This window comes from Natator depressus, chromosome 21, assembly GCF_965152275.1.
Source record: "Natator depressus isolate rNatDep1 chromosome 21, rNatDep2.hap1, whole genome shotgun sequence".
NCBI classification, from domain to species: domain Eukaryota; kingdom Metazoa; phylum Chordata; order Testudines; family Cheloniidae; genus Natator; species Natator depressus.
In genome coordinates, this window is record NC_134254.1 from 9,201,346 (window position 1) to 9,226,691 (window position 25,346).

Sequence of the window (25,346 nt, forward strand, 5' to 3'; positions counted from 1 at the left end):
GCGGAAAGCCTACATTTCTTCTGAATCGCCCTCTTTTGTTAACTAATTACACAAGGCACTTCTGGAGGGGGGAGTCAGCTCGTATGAAATGCACAGAATAAATCAAGGTCAAGATTTCCAAAAACAGGGGCCTGACGGGTGAGCTCCGAAGTCTGCATTCGGGCACCTAACACACGGCCTGATATTTGGAAGTGCTGAGCCCTCACCAGCTCTCCTGGCTTCAGGAGGACTAGGATTTGGCTCTAGAGGTGGATACAGAATATTGCACTAGTCCCACGGGTTGCAACCGTTACACAACATTCATGTACACATGGTGCCATAGATAGCAACACAAGCACACACAACATGCTGGTTCCACTGTGCCAGTGTCAAACCCCCACATGCTATAGAAGCAAATGCACAGGACATGCAGCGTCCTGGCTGAAATGTTCAGAGAAGTCTGCGGAAATCAGGTGCCCATCTTCCACTGGATTTCCACTTGAAATACCCAGCCTCCGTGTCTTACGTTAGTTACAGTGATAGTCTCTCTTTTTTGATCAAGCCATTCGATGTGTTGTTTCATATGTACATGAATGTGTCACCTACCAAGGTTTGAGTGGTTGAGTCCTTCCCCTGCTGCCCACCCACCCGCACCTGGTTTTGGGACAGGGCCCTTCTCCTTAAGATAGGTGGGCGACTGCACGGCAAAATGGGCGCCTAATTTTCAGGTGCCATTGACAACTATTTTTCTGCCCTAAAGGCAGCTATAGAAGATTGCAAGTTGTTGTGGCCAAGACCTCCTAGATCTGCTCATCTGCGCCTGACAATAATTTGTCAAAGATCACGTTTCCTGGCTCTCTGTAAGTCACAGCCCCAAATATTGGGACTGTCCCTATAAAATCGGGACATCTGGTCACCCTAGACCCAGCTCTTCCCTCCCGATGGAGAACAGTTTAATTCTGCATTTATATCCAGGGCAAGTAAAGAGTTTGACTCAACACCACCCTTCAAGTCTCTTTGGTTTGCACCTACCTGTATTTCCAGCTGCTGCACCACTTGCATTTGAACTCGACACTGGGCCGTGCTTCGGTCATCAAGTGCGTGTTCTGTATTGAGGTGTCTAGACAGAGAAGGATGGATTTTATATGGACAGTTCCCAGAGCCTGCCATGAAATACAGCACCTCCTACTGGCCCATGTCATAGAATATCAGGGTTGGAAGGGACCTCAGGAGGTCATCTAGTCCAACCCCCCGCTCAAAGCAGGACCAATCCCCAACTAAATCCGCACCTACCTACAGCCTGCAAGCACCTCTTATCTGTATTACAGGAGCACTGGAGGCTCTAATCTGCTAGTGACATTACATGACAGTCCCTGCCCTGATAAGTTTGCAATTTAAACAGATAAGACAAAGCATGGGAGGGGAAACTGAGCCACAGAGCGGCAAAGTGACTTGGCCAAGGTCACACAGCAGGTCGTTGGCAGAGCCAAGAAGAGAACAGCAGGTCTTCTACCTCCGAGGCCAGGGCCCTACCCCCTGGACCACACGGTCTTGCCGCCCCTTCCCCAACAGCACTTGGATCACCTCAGCTGTAGTTTGCCACAGAGAGTCCATTGAAATCCAAAACAAACAGCTGGTACCTGTGGAGGGTGAGCCTGCAAGCCAAGCCCCGGGGGAAGTGCGCGTATGGTACAACCGTTGGCTCATTAAGCTCAGCTGGAGAATCCCATTTCCAGGATGTACCTGGAAAGACCAACTGCCCCCAAGGAGCAGGTTTCCAGGCAGACACAGGCAGCCTCATGGGGATTCATTTGCATTCCATACGGAACTCCCCAAAGGCAGGAGGTGGCGTTTATGAGGTGCTCTGCATCCTAGACTCTCAGTGCCTCATGAACATTTGTGCATGAAGCCTTTCAAACACCCTCCCCCAGGCAAGTAAATATTATCATCCCCATTTTACAGATGGGGAAACAGAGACCAAGGAGGGGATATAGCCAGGTCAACGGCAGAGCTGGGACTAGAACCCAGGGCTCCTGACTCAAGGTCCCATGCCTTACCCACAAGGCCCTCCCCTTCCTCTCTCTCTGCCATCAAAACAATAACCTCATGGCCACCTTTGGCTGCGGAGCCTTCTCCTTACAAAGTCCCTTGTTGGGAAACGTGTATGGCATCAAAATGGCCCATGCTCGCTTTCACGGAAGAACATACGGGATCAGTCTTAATCATGATTCCAGGTTGAGTGCTCCCTGCCAGCCAGGAACTCTCCTCCCTCAACCACATGGAGATCCCAGCCATGAGCACAGACAGGCATGTCAGGACAGGCAGAGAAACCCCCGGGTCTGGAACCCAGGGAGAGTGGAGATAGCTCAGTGAGAGGTGCCGGGCTATGGGCTCTCTCTGGAATAGGGGAATGCCTTGCTCTTCCCTGCCTCTCAGACTAGGAATCAATCCTGCCCTACACAGCTCTGACACATCTCTCCTCCAGGCTTCATCTTGCTAAACCCCGGGTGCTCAAAGCATGGCCTTCTGAGCCTGACAATGCAGCCCAAGTCCTGCCTCTCCCTGCAATCGAGGCACACGAGGAAAGCTGGCTCAGGGCGCTGGTGAGTGCTGAACGAGCAGGGATAATTCTCTGCCGGGGTGAATTCAAGGTGCAAGAAAACATTAGGGCTGCATTACGTTTTGATGTTTTAAATACACCTGCCACGATGGTGCTGTCTAAAGCAGCCCTAGGCCTTGCAAATGTGGGAACCCCTCATTTCAGATTCAGCTGCAGGCGGGGGGGATTTGGTAAAGAAACACAACATGCGGATCCCCGTCAGCCCTGCTAACTAAACGAGCACAGAGAGCGAGCCTCCTCAGCCCCGTGCGGTGAGCACTCTGCACTGTCAGCAGCCTGCCATCGGTGTCTCCTCTCCCCTTTTCCTGAGCTCTGCGTCCCCCTCTTTTCCCTTCACCTCGAGCCATGCCGCTCTTCGGCCTCTGTTCTCTCTCCCCCGACCCTGCCACTCGACAGATCCCTGCTATCAAACCTCTCCCTCGACTGTCAACCAGAGCCATGCAACAAAACAGCAGAGAGCCTGCGTTCCTGGATGCTGCGGCGTTGAGAAACCGAGATCCCTGGGCCGGGGGCAGCTGCTGCTGACAAGCCGACAGCAATATCAAAGCTAGAATTCGCGTGTCCCATGCTCCCCAGAGACGCTGTGCTGCACACTCCCCACTCCTGCCCCATTTGTCCCCCTTTGATTTCTCTCTCTCTCCAGTCTCCCTGACCAGTCAGTTCCATCCCTTGCTCTTCCCCTTCCACATGCTCTGGATTGTCCCTCTGCTCCCATCACACACGGCACCAACGGGGTGGGATCCTCAGATGGTGTCAAGCCGGCCTAGCTCAATGGGCTTACTGGTACCAGCTGAGGATCTGGCCCATGGTCACCCAAGCTCCAACTTGCAGTGTAATTGTCCTGCTGCTGTAATGTGACTCAAGAGGGCAAGTGAGGGGAAAACCCTGCTCTCTAGTACCTGGGATTTTACTTTATAGAGGTGACCTTTGGCATTTCCTTATTCTTCCGTGACTTTAAAAAGTCCCTTTAGGGGCAGGTCAATCAGATCAGAAATAAGTAAGTCACCTGGCCTCGCACTGATCTTCCATCTAGGGCGGTGTGGCCCAATGGACAGGACACTACACCGGGTCTTGAGACATGGTTTCTATTCCCAGCTCTGCCGCTGGCCTGCTGCGTGACCTTGGGCAAATCCCTGCATCTCTCTGTGTCTCAGTTTCTGTAAATCAGCAGCAGTGATATTGACCTCTGCTGTAAGAGCCACAGATGAAAAACACTCCATAAGAGCTAAATATTATTAGAGTCCTCAAAAGCCTTTACAAACATGAATTAATTTAGCTTCCACTCTCCACCCCCGTGAAGTAGGTATCGGGGAAACTGAAGCACGGAGAGGGGAAGTAGCTGCTCGAGGTCACATGGGAAAGCCGACGGCAGCACTAGGAATAGTTTTATAGGTTATAAAGCCAGAAGGGACCATTGCGATCACCTAGTCTGATCTCCTGTACAACACAGGCCATACAACCTCCCTGAATTAACCCAGGCCTGAACTACAGCAGATGGCTTAGGAAAACAGCCAGGGATGGATTCTCCATCACAACCCTGGGTAAGTGCTCTAACCAGCAGGCGATCCTTCCTGCAGAAGCCACTGTAAGTCTCCTCAAGGATCGTATGTATGTGCAGATAACGGTATTTCATTTCTCTTGACTTCCGCTCCATCCCTTCTGTTCGGAACTCCCTGCGTGCTGTGCCAAGCAACCTCCCTGTCTTCAGAGCCATTTAAAACTCATGCCTTCCAGGAAGTCTTGCGACAATAACCCACCGTGGTTTGGATGGTTGAACCCTCTCCACTTTCCAAGACGCACAGCTTTGGAAAAGGCGGTTTATCTGGGGCTCTATGAGCCCATGTCACACGATGGGCTAGGTTCTCACATCAGTGAGGTGTGTAATCCCATGGCAAAATGCATGTCTAATTTACAGGTGTTATTACCAGACACACAAATCAAGTAATTGTATGTGCAAGTGACATTTGTGAGTGCGACCACAGTAACCACACAAGCAAATCAGTTGTGAATTGCGAGCACACAATGCATGCCTAACTTGTTAGACAGTCCAGGGCCAGATTTTCTATGTCTGATTTAGGTTGCACGCTCCTAGGTGTAAAGGCAATGCCTCTATCCATGATGGAACCAAGCATGCTACTGGTGTGCAAATGATGGTCATTTTGGTGACTCGGTTTCCGGCCAGGACTGGGGACAAAACACAGATACCATGGGAGAAGCTGTCCAGATGGGATCTACCCACCAACCAGCAGCAGGAGGTACCAGGATTCTCACTGAAAAGCCTGTTTATGGGAGATTCCCAGCCCTATCTTGCAAGAACAAGATGTTAGGGACAAGCTTTCAGACTTGTATCTGAATTAACCCAACAAAATGTTTGAGTTTCTTTCATCACGACTACCTATCCAGCTGGAGATGGACTAGGGGTCTTTACTCCTTGCTCCTCTGCATGGTGGGACTAAGACATGAGTACTTCTGTGAAGAATAAGCTGTCAAGAGTTGTGGCATTCTCTACCAAAGGAGGAAAGTGTAAAATTGAGGGTGGGGGGGGATCTTATCTGGAAAGTGCTTTCATTCTTTCATCTCAGTGTCAGAAAGTTTCATTCTTCCTTCCTGTGCCCAGGGGTGGAGTTCCTCAAACTGCTCCAGCATGTATAAGAAGCCCAATAACTTGGGTACAAATTGGCCCCGTGGATTCAGATGCACCCAAAATTCAAGCTGTTTGAAACATTTCAAATTTAAAAACGGAGACAAATTTTTTACAAATATCTTTGCAAAAATTCTTCCCCCTCTTTCAGCCATCTCTACCCAAAACATTGGAGAAGCTCAGGATTCAGATGGGAACTTCACAGATGGTGCCCCTCTCTGCATGAGTCAAACCAAAACCAGCGATCCAAACACTTCTGAGCTTCTGATCTAGTTTCAGTGATAGTGGGTTGGGCCCATCCCTGCTTGCAATCTGCTTGTGAGGTCAGTTAAGTATTAGACCCATTGTACAGATGGGGAAACTGAGGTGCAGAGAGGCGAAACCTTACCTCAGGTCTGGTAGCAAGCCAGAGGCAGAGAAGGGAATAGAACCCAGGAGTCCTGAGTCACCAAGCCACTTGCTCTAACCACTAGGTGGAACCCCTCTCTGGTTCCTTAGCTACAGCAAGGCACAATGCCCCCGTCCTCTCCTCCTGGCTCTTTCCTTTGAATAAAGATGCTTTCTCCTTCTTAACCCATCTCCCCCGACACACAGCAGTCACTCTTCCCTACCCCTGACTGAGCCTGCCTTGGTATTCACTGCAGCTGGCACCTGTTCCACCCTCCGGTACTCCCTGCCTGAACAAAGTGGGGAGGCAGGCCGGCCCACGGCTGGCGAGATCGGCTGACACGCTGCTTGTAAAACTAAAGTCTTTCAGACACAAATAGACACACACACGCACAGTGCATCTCTGCCCCAACTCCCACAATATTCCCTTCAGTGCAAAGGGGGGAGGAGGGGGAAAAAACAAAAACCCGTCAGTTTCTTCTGATGTCTTTGCTAAAAATCCCGGCTACAAAGAGATCTAATTGCAAATGAACTAATTAAGTACACCTCTGACGAAGCGTGAAAACAATTTGTTTGACCCTGACGCTAGCAGAGGGCTCTTAGACAGCAGAGTTAATCAGCCAGTGACAGAGCCCACAAGCGGTGTCAGCAAGCTGCCGCGCTCCCATCTGTTTCTTTCTCTTCTCTCTTGCGCGTGTTCTCTCTCTCTCTCTTCCCCCCTTACTGAGGGTGAGCTGCTAACTTTCCTCATTTGTCTTCTCTCGCCCTCCCCCACCCAAGTCCTGTGATTTCTCTAGATCTCCTACAGTCTCTTCTCCTCTGGCACACACTCCCCCCATCCCTCTCACATGCCCCTGGAAGTTCAGACTAACCTCGTTATGGGATGGGGGGCCCCAATTTGGCTATTACGCTTGAATCTACAGTTCACCTGCTGGCTGAATTGAGGAGTTTCCAACTCCAAGACACAGGGAGTTCTATCATCCCCCTTGTACAGATGGGGAACTTGGGCACAGAGACATTAAGGCCCAGAGTTTCCAAAAAGGGACGAGTGATTTTGGGGGCTCAATCTGAGACACCGCCCCCCCCAAAGGGGCCTGACTTTCAGGTAGTGCTGAGCCCTCTGGAAATCAAACCCCTGCAAGGTGCTAAGTTGGGTGCCCCTGCAAAAAATCACTAGCCACTTGTGGAAAAATCGTAGCCAGAGATTTTTTTTTTTTTTTTTTTTTTTTTTTTTTTTTTTAAGGCCACACCTGTGGCCTCTGAAGAGAGGATGAGCTCTGCCTAACCCCAGACAGTTGGAAGTCATGGCTTTTCTGACATACCTATACTGCCCTCAGCCCGGGGTGCAGGTGCAAGGACCACCCCCTCCCTCTTCTGCCCAAAGCAGTACTGAAGTACAGGGTGCTAGCGACAGGTAGGGTCTGGACGGCCCCCAAACGCAGGGCAATTTGCAAACCACCACACTGGCTGCACAATCTGGGGGAGCCAGGAATGAAATGACAGCCCTGGAGAGACACAGCAGGGGGGCGACCTACTTGACAAACTGTCCCAAGTCCTCACAGAGGGTTTCACAACCTGGCCACTTGCATTCTCCGTGTCCGTACAGAGGGTGGGAGCCGGGGTTCTCTTCATGAGAAGAGCTGCTGAGAGAGAGAGAGAGAGAGAGAGAGAGAGAGAGAGTGAGTGTGTGTGAGAGATGAGGGAGAAGGAACGAACCGTTACACTGGGGATCTTACACATGTCAGGCTGGCTACTGCAGTTCCAAAGAAGCTTCCAGACCAGGACCACCCCAAGATATTAACACATCTCCTAGCACCTTTCAGCCAAGGCTCTCAAATGCATCAGTCAAGCCTTAGGAGGCTGGTGAACATGATTGCAGCTCATTTCCCAGACGGGTAAGTGGAGACGCAGAGAGGTTAAGCGACTTGCCCACGTAGCAACAGAGCTGGAAACAGAGCCCAGCTCTCTCAATTCCTAGTCCACTGGACTATGCTGCCCCCACTCCCAAGGGCAAACAATGGACCCATTAGCCATCTAACCTTTTCTTAGACCTACAGGGCAAAATAAAAGGCTGCCCCAGCTCGGTTCTACCTGTCCCTCCTTGGCGTGAGCATGGCGCTCTGTCCATTGGGGAGAGAGTGGTGGGAAATGGGAGGCGAGACCTTGGTGGCCGAAAACGAGGTAGAGTTTGAAGTGTTGGTGGTCAGGTCGAGGCCCTCTTGCTTGATGCTGTCTTCTACAGGCTGGGTAGCGGTGACCTCTTTCCAGAGCTGCTGCAGGTCCGAGGGACACACAGCTACATGCCGGAAGGCGTCAAGGGAGAGAGGAGGAAAAACACACGCAGAGAGACAAGGGTGAAGATATGGACTGGAGAACCACCGCTAACCAACAGTAACCTGTGCTGAGAAGAACCCAGCGCAGGGCAGCTTTTAGTTTCATTGAGGGTGGGTGAAGAACATCAGCCTGACAGTCCTGGAGGCCTGAGCGCTATCTAGCCATGGTGGCAGCAGCACCAGCTTCCCTCTCACTGCCTCGGCTATCGCTACAGGAAATTCAGTGGGTCTGGTTTGCAGGCACACAAGGGAACCTTCCTTTCAGGTTTTGCTCCACGAGGCACCCAGACTTCCCCCCGCCCAAAGTTTTGTTCTGAGCGTGGGGGTCCAGTGGGCCCACCGCTCAGTGGAAACGGCCCAGTTTCACCTGGCGGTCTGTCCCGCCTGCCGGAGCCGCACACTTTCAACAGGCAGGTGCAAACAGTCATTTGGCCCTGGCCCCAGGCTTGCTTCAAAAGGATCATGAAGCTCTCGGAATGAGCTGGGAGGAGTTTCCAGTGTGTGACCTAAACCTGGGAGGGTCTTGAGTGAATCTAGGGGAAGTCGTGCCTTGCTCTGGCCTCTGCCCTTCACCCAGATGGGCCACCCCTCCACAGGCAAACAGGGCATTCATTCTCCAGGCAGAAGAACTCTGCCTTCTGGGCACGCATCCCTCGTTCCCAGCATCTGCCTGTACCACCAGCCCCACACAGGAACCTCTATCAGCCAGGGCATTAAACAGACAGGAACCATATACGCAAATTCAGGGCCCAGTCCTGTTCCCAATGATTTAAAAGGCAAAACTCCCATCGCCTCCTTCATTGGCAGCAGGATCGGGCCCTGAACTTACAGAATATACCTCAACTGCTCCTGTGCAATTTTACTGCTATCGAGTCTACGAATCACTGTTACCGCTCCTGTATAGCCCACGACGGTGCCGGAAGGAGACAGACTCAAGCAGGCCTAAAGTGGGTTGAAAACCACCCGGTGGCTACTAAAAGCCTAGAGCTCGGAGGCTGCGTTTGTAGCAGCTACGCAGGGGTAACGCCCACCAGGCCGACTGGAGCGGAGGGCTCGGGCTTTAAAGGACGGAAGGAGAGGGCGGAGGTTTGCCACGCGCTTTACCTTGTGGAAGGGTCTGCAGGGGAACAGTGCCTTGTCCCGGCTGAAGGCTGACCAGCCCTTGGCGCTGAAGGTTTAACAAGTGTTGCTGCTGAAGCTGTTGCATCTGCAGGAGCTGCTGCTGGAATGCCAGCTGTTTATTCCCCAATGGCTGCTAGGAGACAAAAGGGGAAAAAAAATAATCAAAACATTATTTTCGACACTGCAACCGAGGCCTTAAAGGGAAGACGGCCCCGCAGAGCGCCACGGAGTGCCGGCTCCCGGCATCAGCCCTACGCCTGGTCAGCACAGATCTTTGTCCTAATTGCTGGTCCTCGGTAGCCAGTCAGCATGTAGCCAAGACAGAGTCTTTGATCTATCGGAAGAGGAGGAGAAGGAAGGGGGGGGGAGAAGAGGGAGGAGAGAGAGAGTGTGTGTGTGTGTGTGCGTGCGCTTGCTTAGAGCACCCGAGTGCTCCAGCTCCATCTGTTCGATGAGTATTTCCAACGCCTGTGCATTGGGATCACGCACGGGGCTAAAGAACACTACCGCTGCTTTGCGCTGCTATTCAGTGCCTGGCTGAGGCTCTCCACACGCCTTACAAACATTCGCCCATTGAGCTTCCTGGGAAGAAGGCAAAGTTATCATTAACCATATATTACAAACGTGGTTACCAGGAGTGTTTTCCCAGGGCTGGAAAGAGGCCAAGATGGGTAAATAACATCCCTGTTTTACGGAGAAATATTTATTTTTACCAAATAATTAGCTAAGCATCACAAGCCTGCTGTCAGGTCGTTGTTGGACAATTTGTACAGAACCTGGCACAATGGGACCCCATTCTTGGCTGGTGGCTAGGCACTGCCGTAAAAGATAATGTATAAGAACTTGCCCTCTAGGAAATGTCCACCTAATATCCTGGGGCTAACAGCTGGTTCATGGCCTGTAACAGGACGGTTTGTATTCCTTGCTAAACTGATTTCTCCCCCCTCCTCTTTGAGTATTTACTGTTGTAACTCTGGATAGCCTTGCTGTTCATATAAGTGTTTAACCTCTTCTTGAATCTTGCTCCGCTCACAAGCTTGGGCCTCCAGGCTAGCTTGTGGCAATGAGTTCCACGGGCTCCATGTGTAATTGTAGTCCCTTTCCTCAGTTTTGAATGTGCCACCTCACAGTTGCAGCAAACATTCCCTTGTTCTTGACTGATGAGACGGGGGGAAAATGGAGGTTCCCGATCTCCCTTCTCTATCCCATCTGTTAATTCTGTATGCTATTATTTGTATTGCAGCAGCGCCTAGGAGCCCCAGTCCCGGACAAGGATCCCATGATGCTAGGGACTGCACAAATACAGAACAAAGACAAGGTTCAGCTGCACTGTAAAGTGGGCAATCCCACTCTTTATACCGGCTGTTCAGGTCGCAGTGTTTCCAAGCCCCTAATTGTGCTCATTGCCAGTCTTTTGTCCCCCCCACCCCTTTAATTTTACACCATGGAGAAGGAACCCAGACCCTCAGTTGCACCTGTGGGCTGGGAGAGACCAACACAGAAAGGTAAAGCAGTTGCATGGAAGACCACAGAAGGTACCGCTCAGATAAGACATACCCTCCCCACCTATCAGCTGACTAACTCAGTGGTTCTCAACTTATTACCACTCTGGGCCACATATGCAGCTCTCCATGTTTACATGTGCTGCATCCACACAACATATATACGACCTGTATGGCCCTGAAGAGGTCACACGGGCTGCAGCTGTGTGCTGGTTGAGAACCACTGCTCTAACCCCACTAGGCTGGAGCCATCTCTGGGGAGGTGACAAGAAACACATAAGACGTAACTAGAGGGGGAGAGGTTTGAACGGGGGAGGAGGGAAAGGGCAGCTGCTGATCTGTGGCAAGGTGGGAGAGAGGGAGCCTGTACCTGCCCACTCATCACAGCAGTGGGCTTTGCCGTAACCCTTCCAATTCTGGATTCCTTGGACCTGTTGTCAGCACACAGGTCGGCCAATGTCAGGTGTTAGGGAGGCATTGCCTCTCTGAATGCAGAGAAAGCTGGGAAACTTCCAGTTGCTGCTCCAGAAATCTTCTCTCATCTCAGATACACATTAACCTAAGACAGGGAGCTCCTGGAGAAGTAAAAATCCACAAGGCCTGGTCTTCACTGCACAGTTCACTCGAGCACTGCCCCTAACTTGAGTCCACACACATATACCTCGCACTTCTCCCCCAAGTTGGCTGGCCCGAGGCAAAAGTTTTTTTTTTTTTTTTTTTTTTTTTTTACAGTCAATGTTCTCACTTAGGTTGTAAGCTCTTCGGGGGCTTGGACTGCCTCTATTCTGTGTTTGTACAGCCCCTAGCACAATGGTGCCCCAGTCCAGGGCTATGGCTCCTAAGTGCCAGGGTAATACTGATAATAAATTATAATTATAATAATGTTGGGTGAGGATTCACAGCTTGGAGCCATCGTGAAACAGTCGTCCATCCCCGCCTCATATGGAGCACCAAGAACTGACCCAACCTGAACCTCTGCCCAACTAAACCCTGAGCTTCTAACTGGGAGCCAAGACACCTTGTAAATCCTGGAAGAAGAGACTCTTCTTGGAAGATTCCCAAGTAGGTGCAAGAGGTTTGGATCATTTTGGACAAGACTGGGAAAAACCCAGGAGCTTCTGACAGCAAGCAGGAGGGCGGTTAAACAGCACAGCTGGGAACCAGAAGCCCATGGCTCTGTCACCAACTCATTGCATCTCTCTAGGCAAGTCACTTACTTCACTGTGCCTCAGTTTCCTCATCTACAATGGGGATAAGGAGGTTAACTCACCTCAGTGCTGGGCTGTGAGGGTTAATCATTAGCGTCTGTAAAGCAAGGTGAGCTCTTGGGTTTCCTTGAAGAACAGTAGGGTATTTAGATCTTTGGTTCTCAATCACTGGGCCAGAGATGGACGAGACCCTGTCTTGCACATCTCCCGGCCAGGATGGCTCCCAAAGGAGAAATCAACAGGGCTTTATCCCCCAAGTTTCGGAGTTTCCTGTGCTTGGTGACTAAGGCACAGACTATAGTGATCTCCCTTCGGAGAAAAAAAAAAAACAAACAAAAAACCTTCATCTTCTAACTCCTGGGTGCCTGGGAGACAGCGCACGCTAGGGTAGCCTGCACACTCCAAGGCAAGGTCAGGAATGTGGGGGTGAGAGACTCCTAGCCAGGGGACCAGGGAGGACTCTCTTTACAGCACTTTGGTGGGGAAAAGATGTGAGGAGAGCAGATTCCTGAAGGCCCCAAAGGAGACAGAAGTTGTTCTCAGTGGTTGCCAGACAGTCATTCATTGGGAAGGGTTTTATGGGGGTGTGAGACGCATACATGTAGGCCTGGAGGGGAGGGCAGGGAGCCCAGCCCTTGCCTTTGTTACCAACGGCAGCCAGAGTTTACTTTCTCCCTTCCCCATGGGCCTTTCGGCAAGCACAGGTTCCTGCCTGTTACATCAGGCCACCTGAACACTGCCTCATTCACTCAACTTCCAGGCTGTAAAACAGAAGGAAATTGGGAGCGGATTAAGTCATTAGGATCCCCGGGGCAAATCACTTTCACCTCATAACTCAATAGGGCTCTTTATCTTTTCCATCTACCTGCTCCAGAGTCCTAGGAACCCTGGCGGGGGCAGCAGCCGCTGTGACACCACCTCCAAGGGGCCTCCGGCGTGCGTACGTACAGGCAACAGCGCGGCAGCTGCAGGGACTCAATGCACAAAATCAGCAGGGTGAGACCACCTCTCTGCAGCACCCGCCAGTGGGCGATCTCAAAGCACTTCCGACTCTACAGTCCTGCGTGAGGCACTGGAGGATCGCACCCATTTTACAGACGGCCGCACAGAGAAGCGACTTGCCCGAGATCAGGGGTTGGAGCTGCAAACGGAAACCAGGAGTCCTGCCTCTCAGTCTCCTGCTCTAAAAACCACAGCTGCACTGAATAAATACCAACCTTTGCCCTTTGGGAGGGGAGGGGTCACAGCCATTTTTAGGCCATTCACACTCAGCTCCAGGTTCGAATTTAACCATCAAACTGCTGAGCGCGCGTGTGTGTGTGTGAGAGAGAGAGAGAGAAGTCACATCAGCTTTGTCTGGCTTCAGTGTCATTCAAAATTAACAACACTGTGGAGCTTTGGCTGGTGCTTGGGTCATGTGTGCCCCAAAAACGCTTCGTGAGTCTTGGATGGTTTTATCACATGAGGATTACCTGTTCACGCCCTCTGAAGCGCCTGGCATTGGCCATTTTTGGAAGAGAGGATACTGGGCTGGATGGGCCATTGGTCTGACCCAGTATGGCCCTTCTTGTGTAGGATTTCTAATAGCCCAGCCTCCTCCCCTGCCCAAAATCAGGTGGGTTAGTTGCAAATACGTTATATATAGCACAAATTCTGCAAAAGAAAAAAAAAATCACGCCCCCACACCCAGCTATACCCTCTACCCCCACCCTTTTGCCCTCCAGCAAGCTACATCCCTCCAGCTCCCTCTTATAGCAGTAGGGAGGGGGTAATTCATTCTGCCAGGGAAAATGAAGTTTCCTTCTGGTGTTGCCTGGCCGCTTGTGTCCTTCCCTCCCCCACCGCAAGATGTGCGGCTGCCATAGTCTGTGGGTTTCTCTGGACACTTTCACTTTCAGAGGTCATCCGCGGCGCGCTCTTGACAGAACCAATGAAGTATGAAGCTTATCGGCCCACCGATAAAAATCTCAAACACAAAGAAAGTAATTCCTGAACTGCACTCTGCCAGTCAGCAGCGGCCGTTGGGGCGCTCCGTTCTCTCGTGTTGCGGAGGTGGGGAGATGAAACGGGGGGAGAGAGGGGAGGGCTAGTAGGGAACAATCCAGGGTCCTGTCCCTCCCCCTTACCCCCGTGATCCCCACACTCTTCCCCAGAGACGGGGCCCGAGTTCCATACCGCGTTTTGTCTGCACTCTGTTTACATTAGACGCAGCTGAGTGGGTGCAGCTACTGGGGTAACAGGCGCCGTCACTTTGATTTACGAGCACATCAAGAGGAGTTTCGGCGTGACACTCTGGACTGACAGGAGCACTTCATTAATCTGACGCCTAGGTTACTTGCCAGCCAATCCCCGCGTGCTGCCTCCCCCCGCCCCGCCAAGCTGTACAATATCAGCCCCTACACGGGGGCCACGGCTGGAGAGAAGCCGTTTAAAAAAAAAAAATCCCCCTCTCCCTCCCAAGTTCTTTGGAAGCACAAAGGGACCAAATTTGTAACAATGGGGACTGCTGGGTTTACCCGTACCCTGGCTCTGTTTAGAGCAGCCTTGCTTCAAAAGACAGCAGCAAGAAAATTACACCCGCCTGGACATCACTTCTGCTTTGCCTGCACTTATCAAGTGGAAGAGGAACATGGCAAGGATACTAATGATGTAAATTTCCCACCCCATGAAAATAAAACTACTCAGGCCAGGGTGGCAGAGCTTTGCTTAGAGGGTCAGCACTACAAGACGCCTTAAGTCTTATTTCAAATGCGGTAGGTGGAAAATCCAGCCCAACTCCTGACTCAGCTGGACAACAGGGTCACCTCACGATTTCCTCCAGTGTGCACACCTGGTCTCTCTCACGCACCCACCCACTCCTCTTTGCTCGCTCTCACCCCATTGGTACAAAACAAGGAAGTTGAGACAGCAGACTCTGCTTTGTTCAAACCTCAAACTCCCAAGGTCCATCCCCCACCTCATTGCAAGTGATCTTTGGAAGAGATATACATGGCACATCACTGCATCCGCCTGGACAGGATATAGTACTACACACTTTTCTGCGCTCTCCTCCATCCTCCTCTTTTCCTGTTCTTCTCCCACTCCTCGGGAGGTTTCCAAATATGCTCTGGTTCCACTGTTCCGGCTGGAGAGATCTGAAACTCTCCTGCATGGCAGGCTGCTACCTGTTCTGAACCTCACTGTACAACACAAAGACCCAGGCAGAAAGAGATGCCCACCCGCCGATCCCCTGACACCTGAAGACAAGTCGGTAACTTATAGTCACGCCACACTAATCCATGAACTCAATTGAAGGGAAAGAAGTCACTCAGCTTACAAGCGTTGTAGTGGGGTTCGTAATTAAATACTACCATGGTTGCCATGAAAGAGACAGCACCGGCCAACAGCTACTACATGGCGGTATCTGCAGTAATGCAGTTATTCCCTATTGCTTTAGCAAACAGTGTTATCACAATTTACCACTAAGTGCTTCCTATTGGCAAATGTTGACTTTTTAATGGCAACCACCTAATTCACTTTGTGAAATTGATCCCTATTCAGAAGGGCCGCCCCACGGCCTACACACCACTTACTCAGCTGTAAGACAACAGGTGCCTGCCATATTAAGTGAGGCATCGGACTGGTGCTGGCCCTGTACACAAGAGTGAACTGCATCATTTCCAGATGGTATGTTGATCGTGAAACAGGTCCCAAGGCCCACTTCCAAGCTGCGATTCTTTGTGCTCAGACCACTTCAAAGTATCCCTAACACACATCCACTTTGCCCATAATTCCAAAGCTCTTCCTTTCCCAGACAACTTGTTTTTGTTGGTCACTCAGGGCACTGGTCCGGAGCCCTTTCCTTGCGACAACTCTCCTTTCCATATTGGGATCCCTTCGGAAACCTCTTTGCTGGGTTTGCAGGCAGGCTTCATGGCTGTACTTTACTGGTGTTTAGGAGAGTCTTTTTTCACACACATGCACCCCTCTGATTACTTAGCATATACTGAATAATCCCCCAAAACACAGTAATAATTAAGGAATCCTTAGAAAACAACAAGGCATTGATTCCTGTTGGATCATTAATCAATAAGCAGCTTTTTAAACTAAGTAAATCCCTAGGTGAGCCCTTTGTCAGAGCTCATTAGAGGCACTGCAATATAATGTCTGCGGCCAATGGGAAAAGATGCTCTGGGAAACGCAGATTTAAGCCTCTTGGGTTTCTTGAGCATATCTGGATATTTCAGCCACCAGGACGTAGTTTGGATCAAGTCTGACCCCTCCATCTTGCAGGTCAATGCTACAACAATAAAGGGGATGGACTAGATGACCTCTCAAGGTCCCTTTCAGCCTTACATTTCTATGGTTCTCCTTTAAGGGCTTGATTCAAAGCCTATTGAAGTCAATGGGAGTCTTTCCATTGATTTGGTCAGTCATTGGCTCAGGCCCTAAGGCCTCAGTTTGGCAAAGCGTTTAGACACATACTTAAGTACAGCCTCATTCAGTAAAGCACTCAATCACATTTCACTTCTAAGGCCTTGCCTACACTGCTCCTTACAGCGCTGAAACTTTCTTCGATCAGGGGTGCAAAAAAACTTTAACTTTGGCTGTGTAGACTTACCCTAAGTCTTGCTGAAGTCAAAGGGGAATTGAACAGATGCCCAAAGATAAGCGTGTGCTTTGCTGAACAGGGATGGACTGCTGAATGGGGACCTCTGGGGCATATATTCCCATGGCCTCGCCATACCAAGAGACGGCACAAAAGCAACCCCCATGCAGGAGACTGACAAAAAGCTCCCCACAGATGCCAATGAAGGTGTGGCTTGTACATAACAAAATAAGAACGGTCATGCTGGGTCAGACCAATGGTCCACCTAGCTCAGTATCCTATCTTCCGCCAGCAACCAGTGTCAGGTGTTTCAGAGAGAGCGAATGGAACAGGGCAATTTATCGAGTGGATGACATCCCTTGTCATCCAGGCACAGAAATGTGGGAGGAGTCCAGAACAAGCCTTGGTCCATACTACAGAAAGACAAACTATATTTTTTTGGCCTTTTTTTTTTTTAAAAAGAGAAACAAACCTCAGAGACACAGAATACGCATGAAATCATTTAACAATTCAATCATTCTGAGAAGACTTTCAAAGTGGCCTTCTGGAATAAAATGCCAATGCTGTATAGGACTCACAAACCATAACCCCCTACCACTAAATTCTCCACTTTGTCTTTTTATCCAGAGTGTGTGAGTGTGAGTGTGAGTGTGAGAGAGAGAGAGAGAGAGAAAGAAAAATCTGGAGAGTCAGGCACCTAACTGCCCTTTGTGTGCCTTTGAAAGGCTCCCCCCACCCCATTGCATCTTGCCCAAATCCTGGATTGAGAGCTCTCTGGGGCAGGGACTGCCGGTGTGTCATTTGTTTGTACTGCACCCAGTAAAATGGGAGCCCAACACCTGCTTCGGATTCTTTGGTGCTATCGCAATAGAAATAACAGTTTAAAAGGTGCCAGGCAGATCTGAATGGGCCGATAACAGTGGCTTTATCTCAAATATGGCAAGTTGAGATGGTTTATTCCCCACCCCCCGATAGATTGTGGAGTAAACGAATACTAGGCAGAATAAAAGCAGCACGTGCAAAGAAACACACCCCAGAATAGTAGTGATACAGTAGAACCTCAGAGTTACAAACTGACCAGTCAACCACACACCTCATTTGGAACCAGAAGTACACAGTCAGGCAGCAGCAGAGACAAAAAACAAACAAAAAACGCAAAAGCAAACACAGTACAGTACTGTGTTAAATGTAAAAACGACTAAAAAACAAATAAAGGGAAAGCAATATTTTCCTTCTGCATGAAGTTTCAAAGTTGTATTAAGCCGATGTTCAGCTGTAAACTTTTGAAAGAACCACCGTAACGTTTTGTTCAGAGTTACAAACATTTCAGAGTAACGAACAACCTCCGTTCCCGAGGGGTTCGGAACTCTGAGGTTCTACTGTAGATGAAAGGAGAGACGGGGACTAAGGGAAATATAAAGGAATAAACAGAAGAGCAATACTCAACGGATGGCCCCAGCAAGCCAGCACTAAGCCAGCAACTTGCCAGATCCTGGCATTTGACATCAAACAGTGCCAAGGAGAAGTTACTCCAAAAGTAAGGGCTCGTCTACGCTTACAGATGTTCCTGGCGTAGCTATGTGTGATTTGTTACTCGATTAGCCGTGCTGGTAAAAGCCCACAGACACAACAGATCGACAAACTATACCAGCCTAAGCATTTTTAAACTGATCTAACAGCAGAGGGTCGTGCCATGATTGCTATACCGGTGTAACTATACTGGCAAAAGCCTCCTAGTGTAGACAAGGCCTAACTCACAATAGGCTGACATCTTGGAGCGGGGAGGATATTCACATTTTATTGGCTCCTGAGCATACAAGAACCACCTGCACGGAGCATGTGTGGAGGGCTTCATCTCACATCTGTGGTGGTCTGTGATTGCAGACAAACTTTGCATCTTCACCAATGGGGTGTCCACACTGGTTCTCTTACAGGTGTTTGTATCTAGGCTGGTGTTGGACACTAGATGGCACGGCCACGTGTCAACTCCATTGTCCAGCTGATTTCTCAGGCTATCAGTCTTTCCCCTCAAGTTTTCATTCAGACGCGAGCACGTGGCTCTAAATTTTCAACTCCAGAAAGATCACTGCCAAAACAGGGTCCATGCCAGCTGTCAGCACACACCTTCCTGAGAGGCAGGTCAGCTTTTCCTGGACCTCTGCCCATTCTCATTGAGTTAGTGCTTACAGGGGATACCATTGCACTGCGTAGGCCAGTGGTGCCTGGCATGACCAAGAACACACAGTGAAAAGCCCTCTTCACAGAAGGCAACAGGGCAATCGCCTCCATGGGTATTATTCCGAGGATGCTTTTGGCCCAATGGAACTAGGTTAACATGGACACCTTCCTATGCCTCTGACCATTGTTCTCTTTCCACTTCTTCCACTCTTAGAGATTGTGTCCTCAAGCTAGAAGAGACTAGGGGCCTTTTAATGGATTAAAGCATCAACTGGAGTAAATGAGACAACTGAAGTCTGCTGTCACTCCAGATAGGGGTAGATTGAGTGAGTCCAGATAGATAGGGGAATTCTAGGAATGAAGACAAATAGGATTCTTATCCGCACACAGGAACCTACTGGCCCTGGTGACACAGTTATCCTGCAATCACCTTAAGATGCTTTCTTATCAGATAGAACAAAGATGCAGGTTTAGAGTGGGTGGAAATTTTTTGATTTCCCTTCTCCCTGCAAAATGGCCTGATTTTGAAAATGATTTTTTGTGTGCGCAAAAACTTTGATTTTCTCAATATGGGGGTGTTGAAGGGTCCTTTGTCTCTTAGGGTACATCTACACTGTCAACACACCCGCTCCCCATGGCAGAGAGTTTCAGAGCCCCGGGTCAACCAAGTCTGCTTGTGGGGCTTGGCTACGGGGCTAAAAATAGCAGTGCAGACGTTCCGGCTCAAGCTCCGACACCAACCCTCTCGCCGGGTTTCAGAGCCGGAGCTCCAGCCCAAGTGGGAATGTCTACACTGCTATTTTTAGCCTTGTAATGCAAGCCCCATGAGCCTGAGTCAGCTGATCTGGGCTCTCAGACTTACTACTGCGGGTATGGTTTTTTCTTTTTTCTTTTTTTTTTTCTTTCCCCGCTTCCAGTTCAGACATACCTGTACTCACAAGAGGTGGGGGATGAAACAGCAGGTATTCTGTGGAAACCACATCTATCATCAAAACATTACAAGTTCAACACGTCATCTGTACTGGGGATTTTGTTTGGTTTTTGCAATGGCACTGTAATATTGGTGCAAATGCCCAGTGTAGATGTGCTGTACGGATGTGACTTACCCCGTTAACTTATTGAGTTTTCACCACACTAGTGCAAGATCCATTTTTCAGTAGTTCAGCGTGCCTGTATTAATAATACCTACCGAGCTTTTACGCTGTGTTTGTCATCTGCAGATCTCCAAGCGCTATACAAAAGGGAGTCCTTATGCCCATTTTACAGATGGGGAAAGAGAGAGAGAGAAAGAGGTGAAGCGATTTGCCCAAGGTCACTCAGCAGGCAGAGAGTAGGAATAGAACCCAGGTCACTTCAGGCACAATCCACAGCCCTATTCACTAGACCACACTGCCTCCCTTTGCATTACAGCACGTGAGAGGTAGTAGATAACACCAACGCATATTCCCCCTTGTCTAGACAAACCTTAGCAAGGCTATTTAAGTGGGCAGCCACAATCAAGGAACAAAAGACATGTCCCGTCCCATCCCACCCCACAAACAAGGAAGAGTTCCAGCAAGAGTTGGAAAGGTGGTTTCCTGTGGGAGCTTGTGCCCCAGATCAGGGGGACCCACAGCTGCTACGACCTCACCCACCGCATGCTTCTGGTCCCTTTCATAGGGGCCCAAACCACTATGCAGAAAAAGGTAGGAAAAGGGAGACACTGTCACTAGCCATGGATGAAATCTCAAGGAGATTGAATAATTCGCTCCCCGGTGTCTGAGCCCCACTAATCCGAACCTGCAAAACTGGGCAGGAGATGTCAGGAGAACAGGCTTCCCGTGCTAGATACCCAGCACCTGCCGCCTCCACCAGGGCGAGAAATACAAGAGCATTCTATTACTACTACTAGTCTGAACCCGGATGAGGGTGTCACCTCCTCCAAATGTCACCTCCACCCCATCCAGGCCCTGGTCTTCATTGCACCTTTCACTCAAGTGTTCCTCCTGAGGCCTGGCCGCACACAAACTCCTCGCCTGAGTGCAGTGGTGCTTGTCACTTGGGTAAAGGCTGACACGCGGGTGCTGCTAATGCTCAAGGTGCAGCGTGGGCACAGATCAAGAGTCCTGCGTGTCCTGGACCCACTGGACGGGACATCTCTCAAACACACTGAATTTCAGCCTTTCCCTGATGCCTCGTTTTTTCCAACTCTCCCTCTCTGGCTCAAGCTAATATGAGGAAGAGAAAATGGCTCATGGTCTCCAACTCCAGCGGTTCAGATCTTGGCTCTTCGGGACTCACGGGGGAGAGCGGAAAAGAAAAGATTTTTCCTCTCCTCTTCTTGAAAAGATCCCTCCTGAATGAAGGGGAGGAAGCACAGGGCTGACGGCCGTTGAACATATTCCACTTGCACAAAAGCACACGCACATGCAACCCTACGCACAGCCAGAGACGGACAGCCACCGACGAGCAGAATTCCACAGAGAGCGGAAATTTGTTCGGCTAAGAATCCACTCAGCACAGAAGCCTCCGGCAAAACATTGACTGTGGGTCGGGCGGTATGGCGAGTTCCCCACGGGAGAGACGTTCCTACGTTGGACACGGCATACGGACACTGCGGCTCTCACACCCAAGTGACCTCTCACCTCCGACACTCCATGCATATTTGATAGCTGCATCATCCGGTAATGATGTACTCTGAGCTAAGAGTGACGCACCCAATGTTGAATTTTATGATAGGATAACCACAAGAAAAGGTGTCGCAGGTGGCCTAGGTCAAGCTGCCCCACCCTCCCAGCCCCATTGCACCTCATTTATCCACTCCACCTCCACAGCCATATGCCCCTACCCCCTGGGCCCCTCCTTCCACTGACAGATGCCTGCCAGCGGGCTACCCCAAACGCTAGGATTTACACACGCCACGACCTTTCCTCCCCTTCAGATTGCACCCGTTCCAATCTGTGCCGGCGTCTGTGCCCTGAACCTGCGTGGGCGAGCTCACCTCTTTGGGTTGCTGCTTTCCGGCTTGCTGCTGCGTCAATAGCTGCAGGTGAAGCTGCTCCTGTTGCTTCTTGTAGTATTCCTGCAGCTGAGGGGAGGGAGAGCAGAAAGCAGCACACGTCAGGAAGGCAGCTGGAAGATCCTGCCCATGCCGAACCACTTAGGTTCTTAAACTGGGTTCAGCACAAGGCTGCCAACTCTGGCCACGTTACTGCCAGGCTCACAATGTTTGTTGGTTTGCTTAAAATACCCAGCTCCTAAAGTCAGGTGAAAGAACATTTCAGCTATTTAAAGACAGCACTGGCGGTCCGCTGCTCTCTGCCCAACTCCATGGTAGAACTGAGACCCACAAATCGATATTGACTCCCTGGGATAATTAAAATGCACAATTAATAAATAATGATAATACTCCCCCTTCTCAAGTGTCTTTCACTTGAAGCTCTCAAAGCCCTTTACATATACAAATTAAGCCTCGCTTGTTATTAATCGTTTGTATTAGGGTACGGCCTAGAAGCCTCAGCCAGGTCAGGGCCCCATTTTGCTAAGTGCAGCAACAAACATGTACTTAATTCAGTATTATCGTATGTATTAGCAATTAATTATTTGCATTTTAGAGGGGGGAAGTGAGGTGCGAGGAGGTGGAGTCTCACCGTCAGCTCGTGACACTGTAGGGAAAGGAACCCAGAAGCCCTGACTCCCAACCTTCTGCCCTAGCCAGCAGAAGTACCCCCCCTCTAAGCCCCAGGCGACCCTTTGCCAAAGGGTGTGGCCGAGATTGACGGGCAGGCCCCAGCAGCAGTCAAATTAAAACAGCCCATCAATGGGAATGAGACGTGTTCCCAGAACAAACAGCAACATGAGTAAAGGTGACTCACTCATAATGGCTAGCGTGAGGGCAGAGAGGCTGAAATACTATGGTGATGATGGGAGGGGGCTACAGGAAAGTCTCTTCCCCCTTTCCTCTGGCTGGTATAAGCCTCGAGATTGCACTCCTGGCCTTTCTGAGTAATATTTCTCTCTCTTACTGCTTTTCCTCCTCCAGATTAGACTCGCTGCTCTCACTTTGGAAGGAGCTGTGGTCTAGCAGCAGTTGGGGCAGGAGACTAGGAGTCAGGACACGCGGGTTCTACCCCAGCGAGCCACTTCCGCTCAGTTTACTCATCTGTAAAACGGGGACAATTATAACTACACAGGAAGCTTAATTAATGCTTGTAATGCACTTTGAGATCATCTGATAAAAGGTGCTTTTGTTCCGTATTTTGGATTTTCAGGCAGGGGTAAATTCCAGCTCTAAGATTCCCTCCTCCCCCAACTCCCGTCTCCAAATAAACTGTTCCCGATGGATCTGTTTTCCATAAAAGCCACAAAGAAGCGCCCACAAAGCCGGGAAAGCCTTAGCTTCCGCTGAACGCCTCTTTGGATGCTGGAAAACCTTTATCAGCTCAGGGATTGACAGCAGTAACTTTGCTTTTTCTGTCTGTGGAACAGGGTTGGAAAGCCAAGCTGTTTACCCGAAAGCCAATCAAAACCAGGTCTCTGGAACTCGGTTGAACAGGGTTCCGAGAACATTGGGTCAAGAGGTGAGAGGTGTGCTGTTTAGTTTTCTTCTGGTGGAGAATGCAAGCTATTCTGGCCTGGGTTGTTTAATTTGCAGTCAAACATGTTTCTTTATCCGGCTCCCAAGAGGCTCTGAGAAGGACTCCACCCAGGTTAGTGTTTACCTTTTGTTCTTTCCCTGGGGCCAACCTTGAATCCTTATCAGCGTGTTTGGAGTAAACAGGTAGGGAAGGCAAGAGAAGGGTGTGGAAGATGCTTGTGAGATTTCTCTTACTCCCCTTTCCTCCCCCAGCTGGAGATGTTTACCCAAGTCCTTGTGTTTTGGAGTTCTTTCCCTCCCACCCCTCTTTTTCCACTCATTTTGCAGTGTGTGTGTGTGTTCTGGAATGCAGAGAAAGCTCAACTCCGAGGAACGAACCTCAGCTGCTAAGTCTGGGTCTGGATCCAGATCCAAAAAACCTGCCCCAAATCAGGGAGAGTCCAGAGTCGAGCTTGAGGCTCGGGGCCCGCTAGAGAGACTGGGGTGAGCCACAAAGCCTGACCCCAGATCCAAACGTTCCCACCCATCGGGCTTTGGCTCAGGCCTCTCCTCACTGAAAACCAAACCCTGAACAGGTTTTAATGTAGACGCTGTTGTAGGGATTTTGACTCTGCAGCAGAATCCAGCTGCATTGGGATGGTTGATAAATTACAATTCTTCCCATTCCATGGTGCCAACATGGTTGGGATCCCCAGGGCCAGCAAAATGGGGGACTGGAGACAGCCGTAGAGAGGGAAAGGGCCAGGCTGCTTGCAGGACGGCCTTAGAGGGGCCCCAGGCTCACCCTACACAGAGGCCAATGACACTGAAGAGAATGGTGTGGAGCGCTGGCCAGTGCTGACCCTATTTGCATCCATGGGGCAAGGATGCGGAGCTCAGTGAGCCGGCCTCATAGGGCAGACGGAGAAATGGAGGCCTAGGCTGGCCCTACCTGCTGCAGCATGATGGCCTGCTGCTGTTGCAGCAGAGCTTGGAGCTGGGGAGGAGACAGGATCTGCTGCATCTGCTGTGGCGTGATCATCTGAGGCGACATCATGGCGACGGACACGGGGACCTGCGGAGACAGAGAGCGAGCGCGCGTTAAACACAACCCCACGCTGAGCTCGCAGGAGGAAGTTCTCACCTACGGCTACAAGCGCTGTCGCGATCCGCTTTAGCGATCGCTCCCTCGTTAAGGCCGCAACAGAGTTTCCCGCCATCTTAGGCCCTTAAAAATCCTCCCCCAAATTCCTTTCATCCACAGACTTGGTAGGCTGGGCCTGGGGATGCTTTAGGAACGTCCTACCCACTTTGAAGTCAAATCAGACACAGGGTTGTTCCCTGAATGATGCCCCCTCAATATAGGGCTGCTAAGCCCGGCTCCAAAACCCCTCAAAAACTGGTTTGGGTCCCAGCACTCCAGCGCTAGCAGAGAGGATTTGAAAACGTAGCCAGCATCACCAAGACCAAGCATTCAAAAGCTACAAGTTAGGCCCAGAAGAGCCATGAGATTTTTAATATATAGGTTTTTTTTTCTTGGGGAAGGGGTATTTCCCTTCTTGGTTTTGAGCCTTTAAGGGGGTCATGTTTTCAAGCTTTTCTCCACAGCCATGAAGGCTACAATCCTACTTGTATTTTAAATGAAAGCGGAGATTCTCATGTAATCACATGATTCCAGGAGCCGAGGTGTTAAGCAAACGTCATGAATCTCCAGATAAAATTGCAAGCACTGATGTCATTGCCTAAAGGCTCGATTTTCAGAGGCACTGCACACCCATAAATCCAATTGTAAAAGGAAAAAACAAAAAAATCAATGCTCTGTATCTTTAAAATCAGGCCCTCGAACCAGCAGAGGTTTGGGTTTTGCAAAAGCGAAACCATGTCTGGTTTGTATCCGGACTCCATTTTATCTGAATCTCAAAAGCCACGGGGGAGAGGGGTCAGAGGTTTTCTCATCTCTAGGGTCCCCATGGCACTTTTTGCTAGGAACGGTAGCCAGAACTTCTCTAGCGCACTGCTGCTATACAGCATGTCTTAGCTTAGAGGTAGCTGCAATGGGAAGGTTGGGGCAGAGATTCTTGAGCTGCAAGGCGTACGATTTGGAGAGAATGTGGTGCACACAGTGGGCACGATCCTGTGAGATGCTGAGCACCTTCTGGGAGCTATAACTCCCATCCAGCCAAAGGAAGTTGTGGGGATTCAGAACCTTGTCCAGATCTTATTTTAGGCCATT

General features: G+C 50.2%; 1 protein-coding gene across 5 annotated transcripts in view; it reads right to left on the reverse strand.

Annotated features, from left to right (window-relative positions):
• FOXP4 (forkhead box P4) overlaps positions 1–25,346 on the reverse strand; it is a 101,062-nt gene that overhangs the window by 32,831 nt on the left and 42,885 nt on the right. For 2 of the 5 annotated variants that reach the window (XR_012635994.1, XM_074936262.1), the window contains 6 exons: positions 24,066–24,188; positions 21,539–21,625; positions 9,065–9,215; positions 7,719–7,923; positions 7,163–7,270; positions 1,012–1,099 (listed from right to left, as the gene is read on the reverse strand). Coding sequence is in view for 4 of the 5 variants with exons in the window: in XM_074936262.1 (XP_074792363.1) it covers positions 1,012–1,099; positions 7,163–7,270; positions 7,719–7,923; positions 9,065–9,215; positions 21,539–21,625; positions 24,066–24,188 (762 nt within the window). In the remaining variant the exon portion in view is untranslated. The remainder of the gene's footprint in view (positions 1–1,011; positions 1,100–7,162; positions 7,271–7,718; positions 7,924–9,064; positions 9,216–21,538; positions 21,626–24,065; positions 24,189–25,346) is intronic. The other 3 variants (XM_074936261.1, XM_074936260.1, XM_074936258.1) reach the window with 3 other exon arrangements.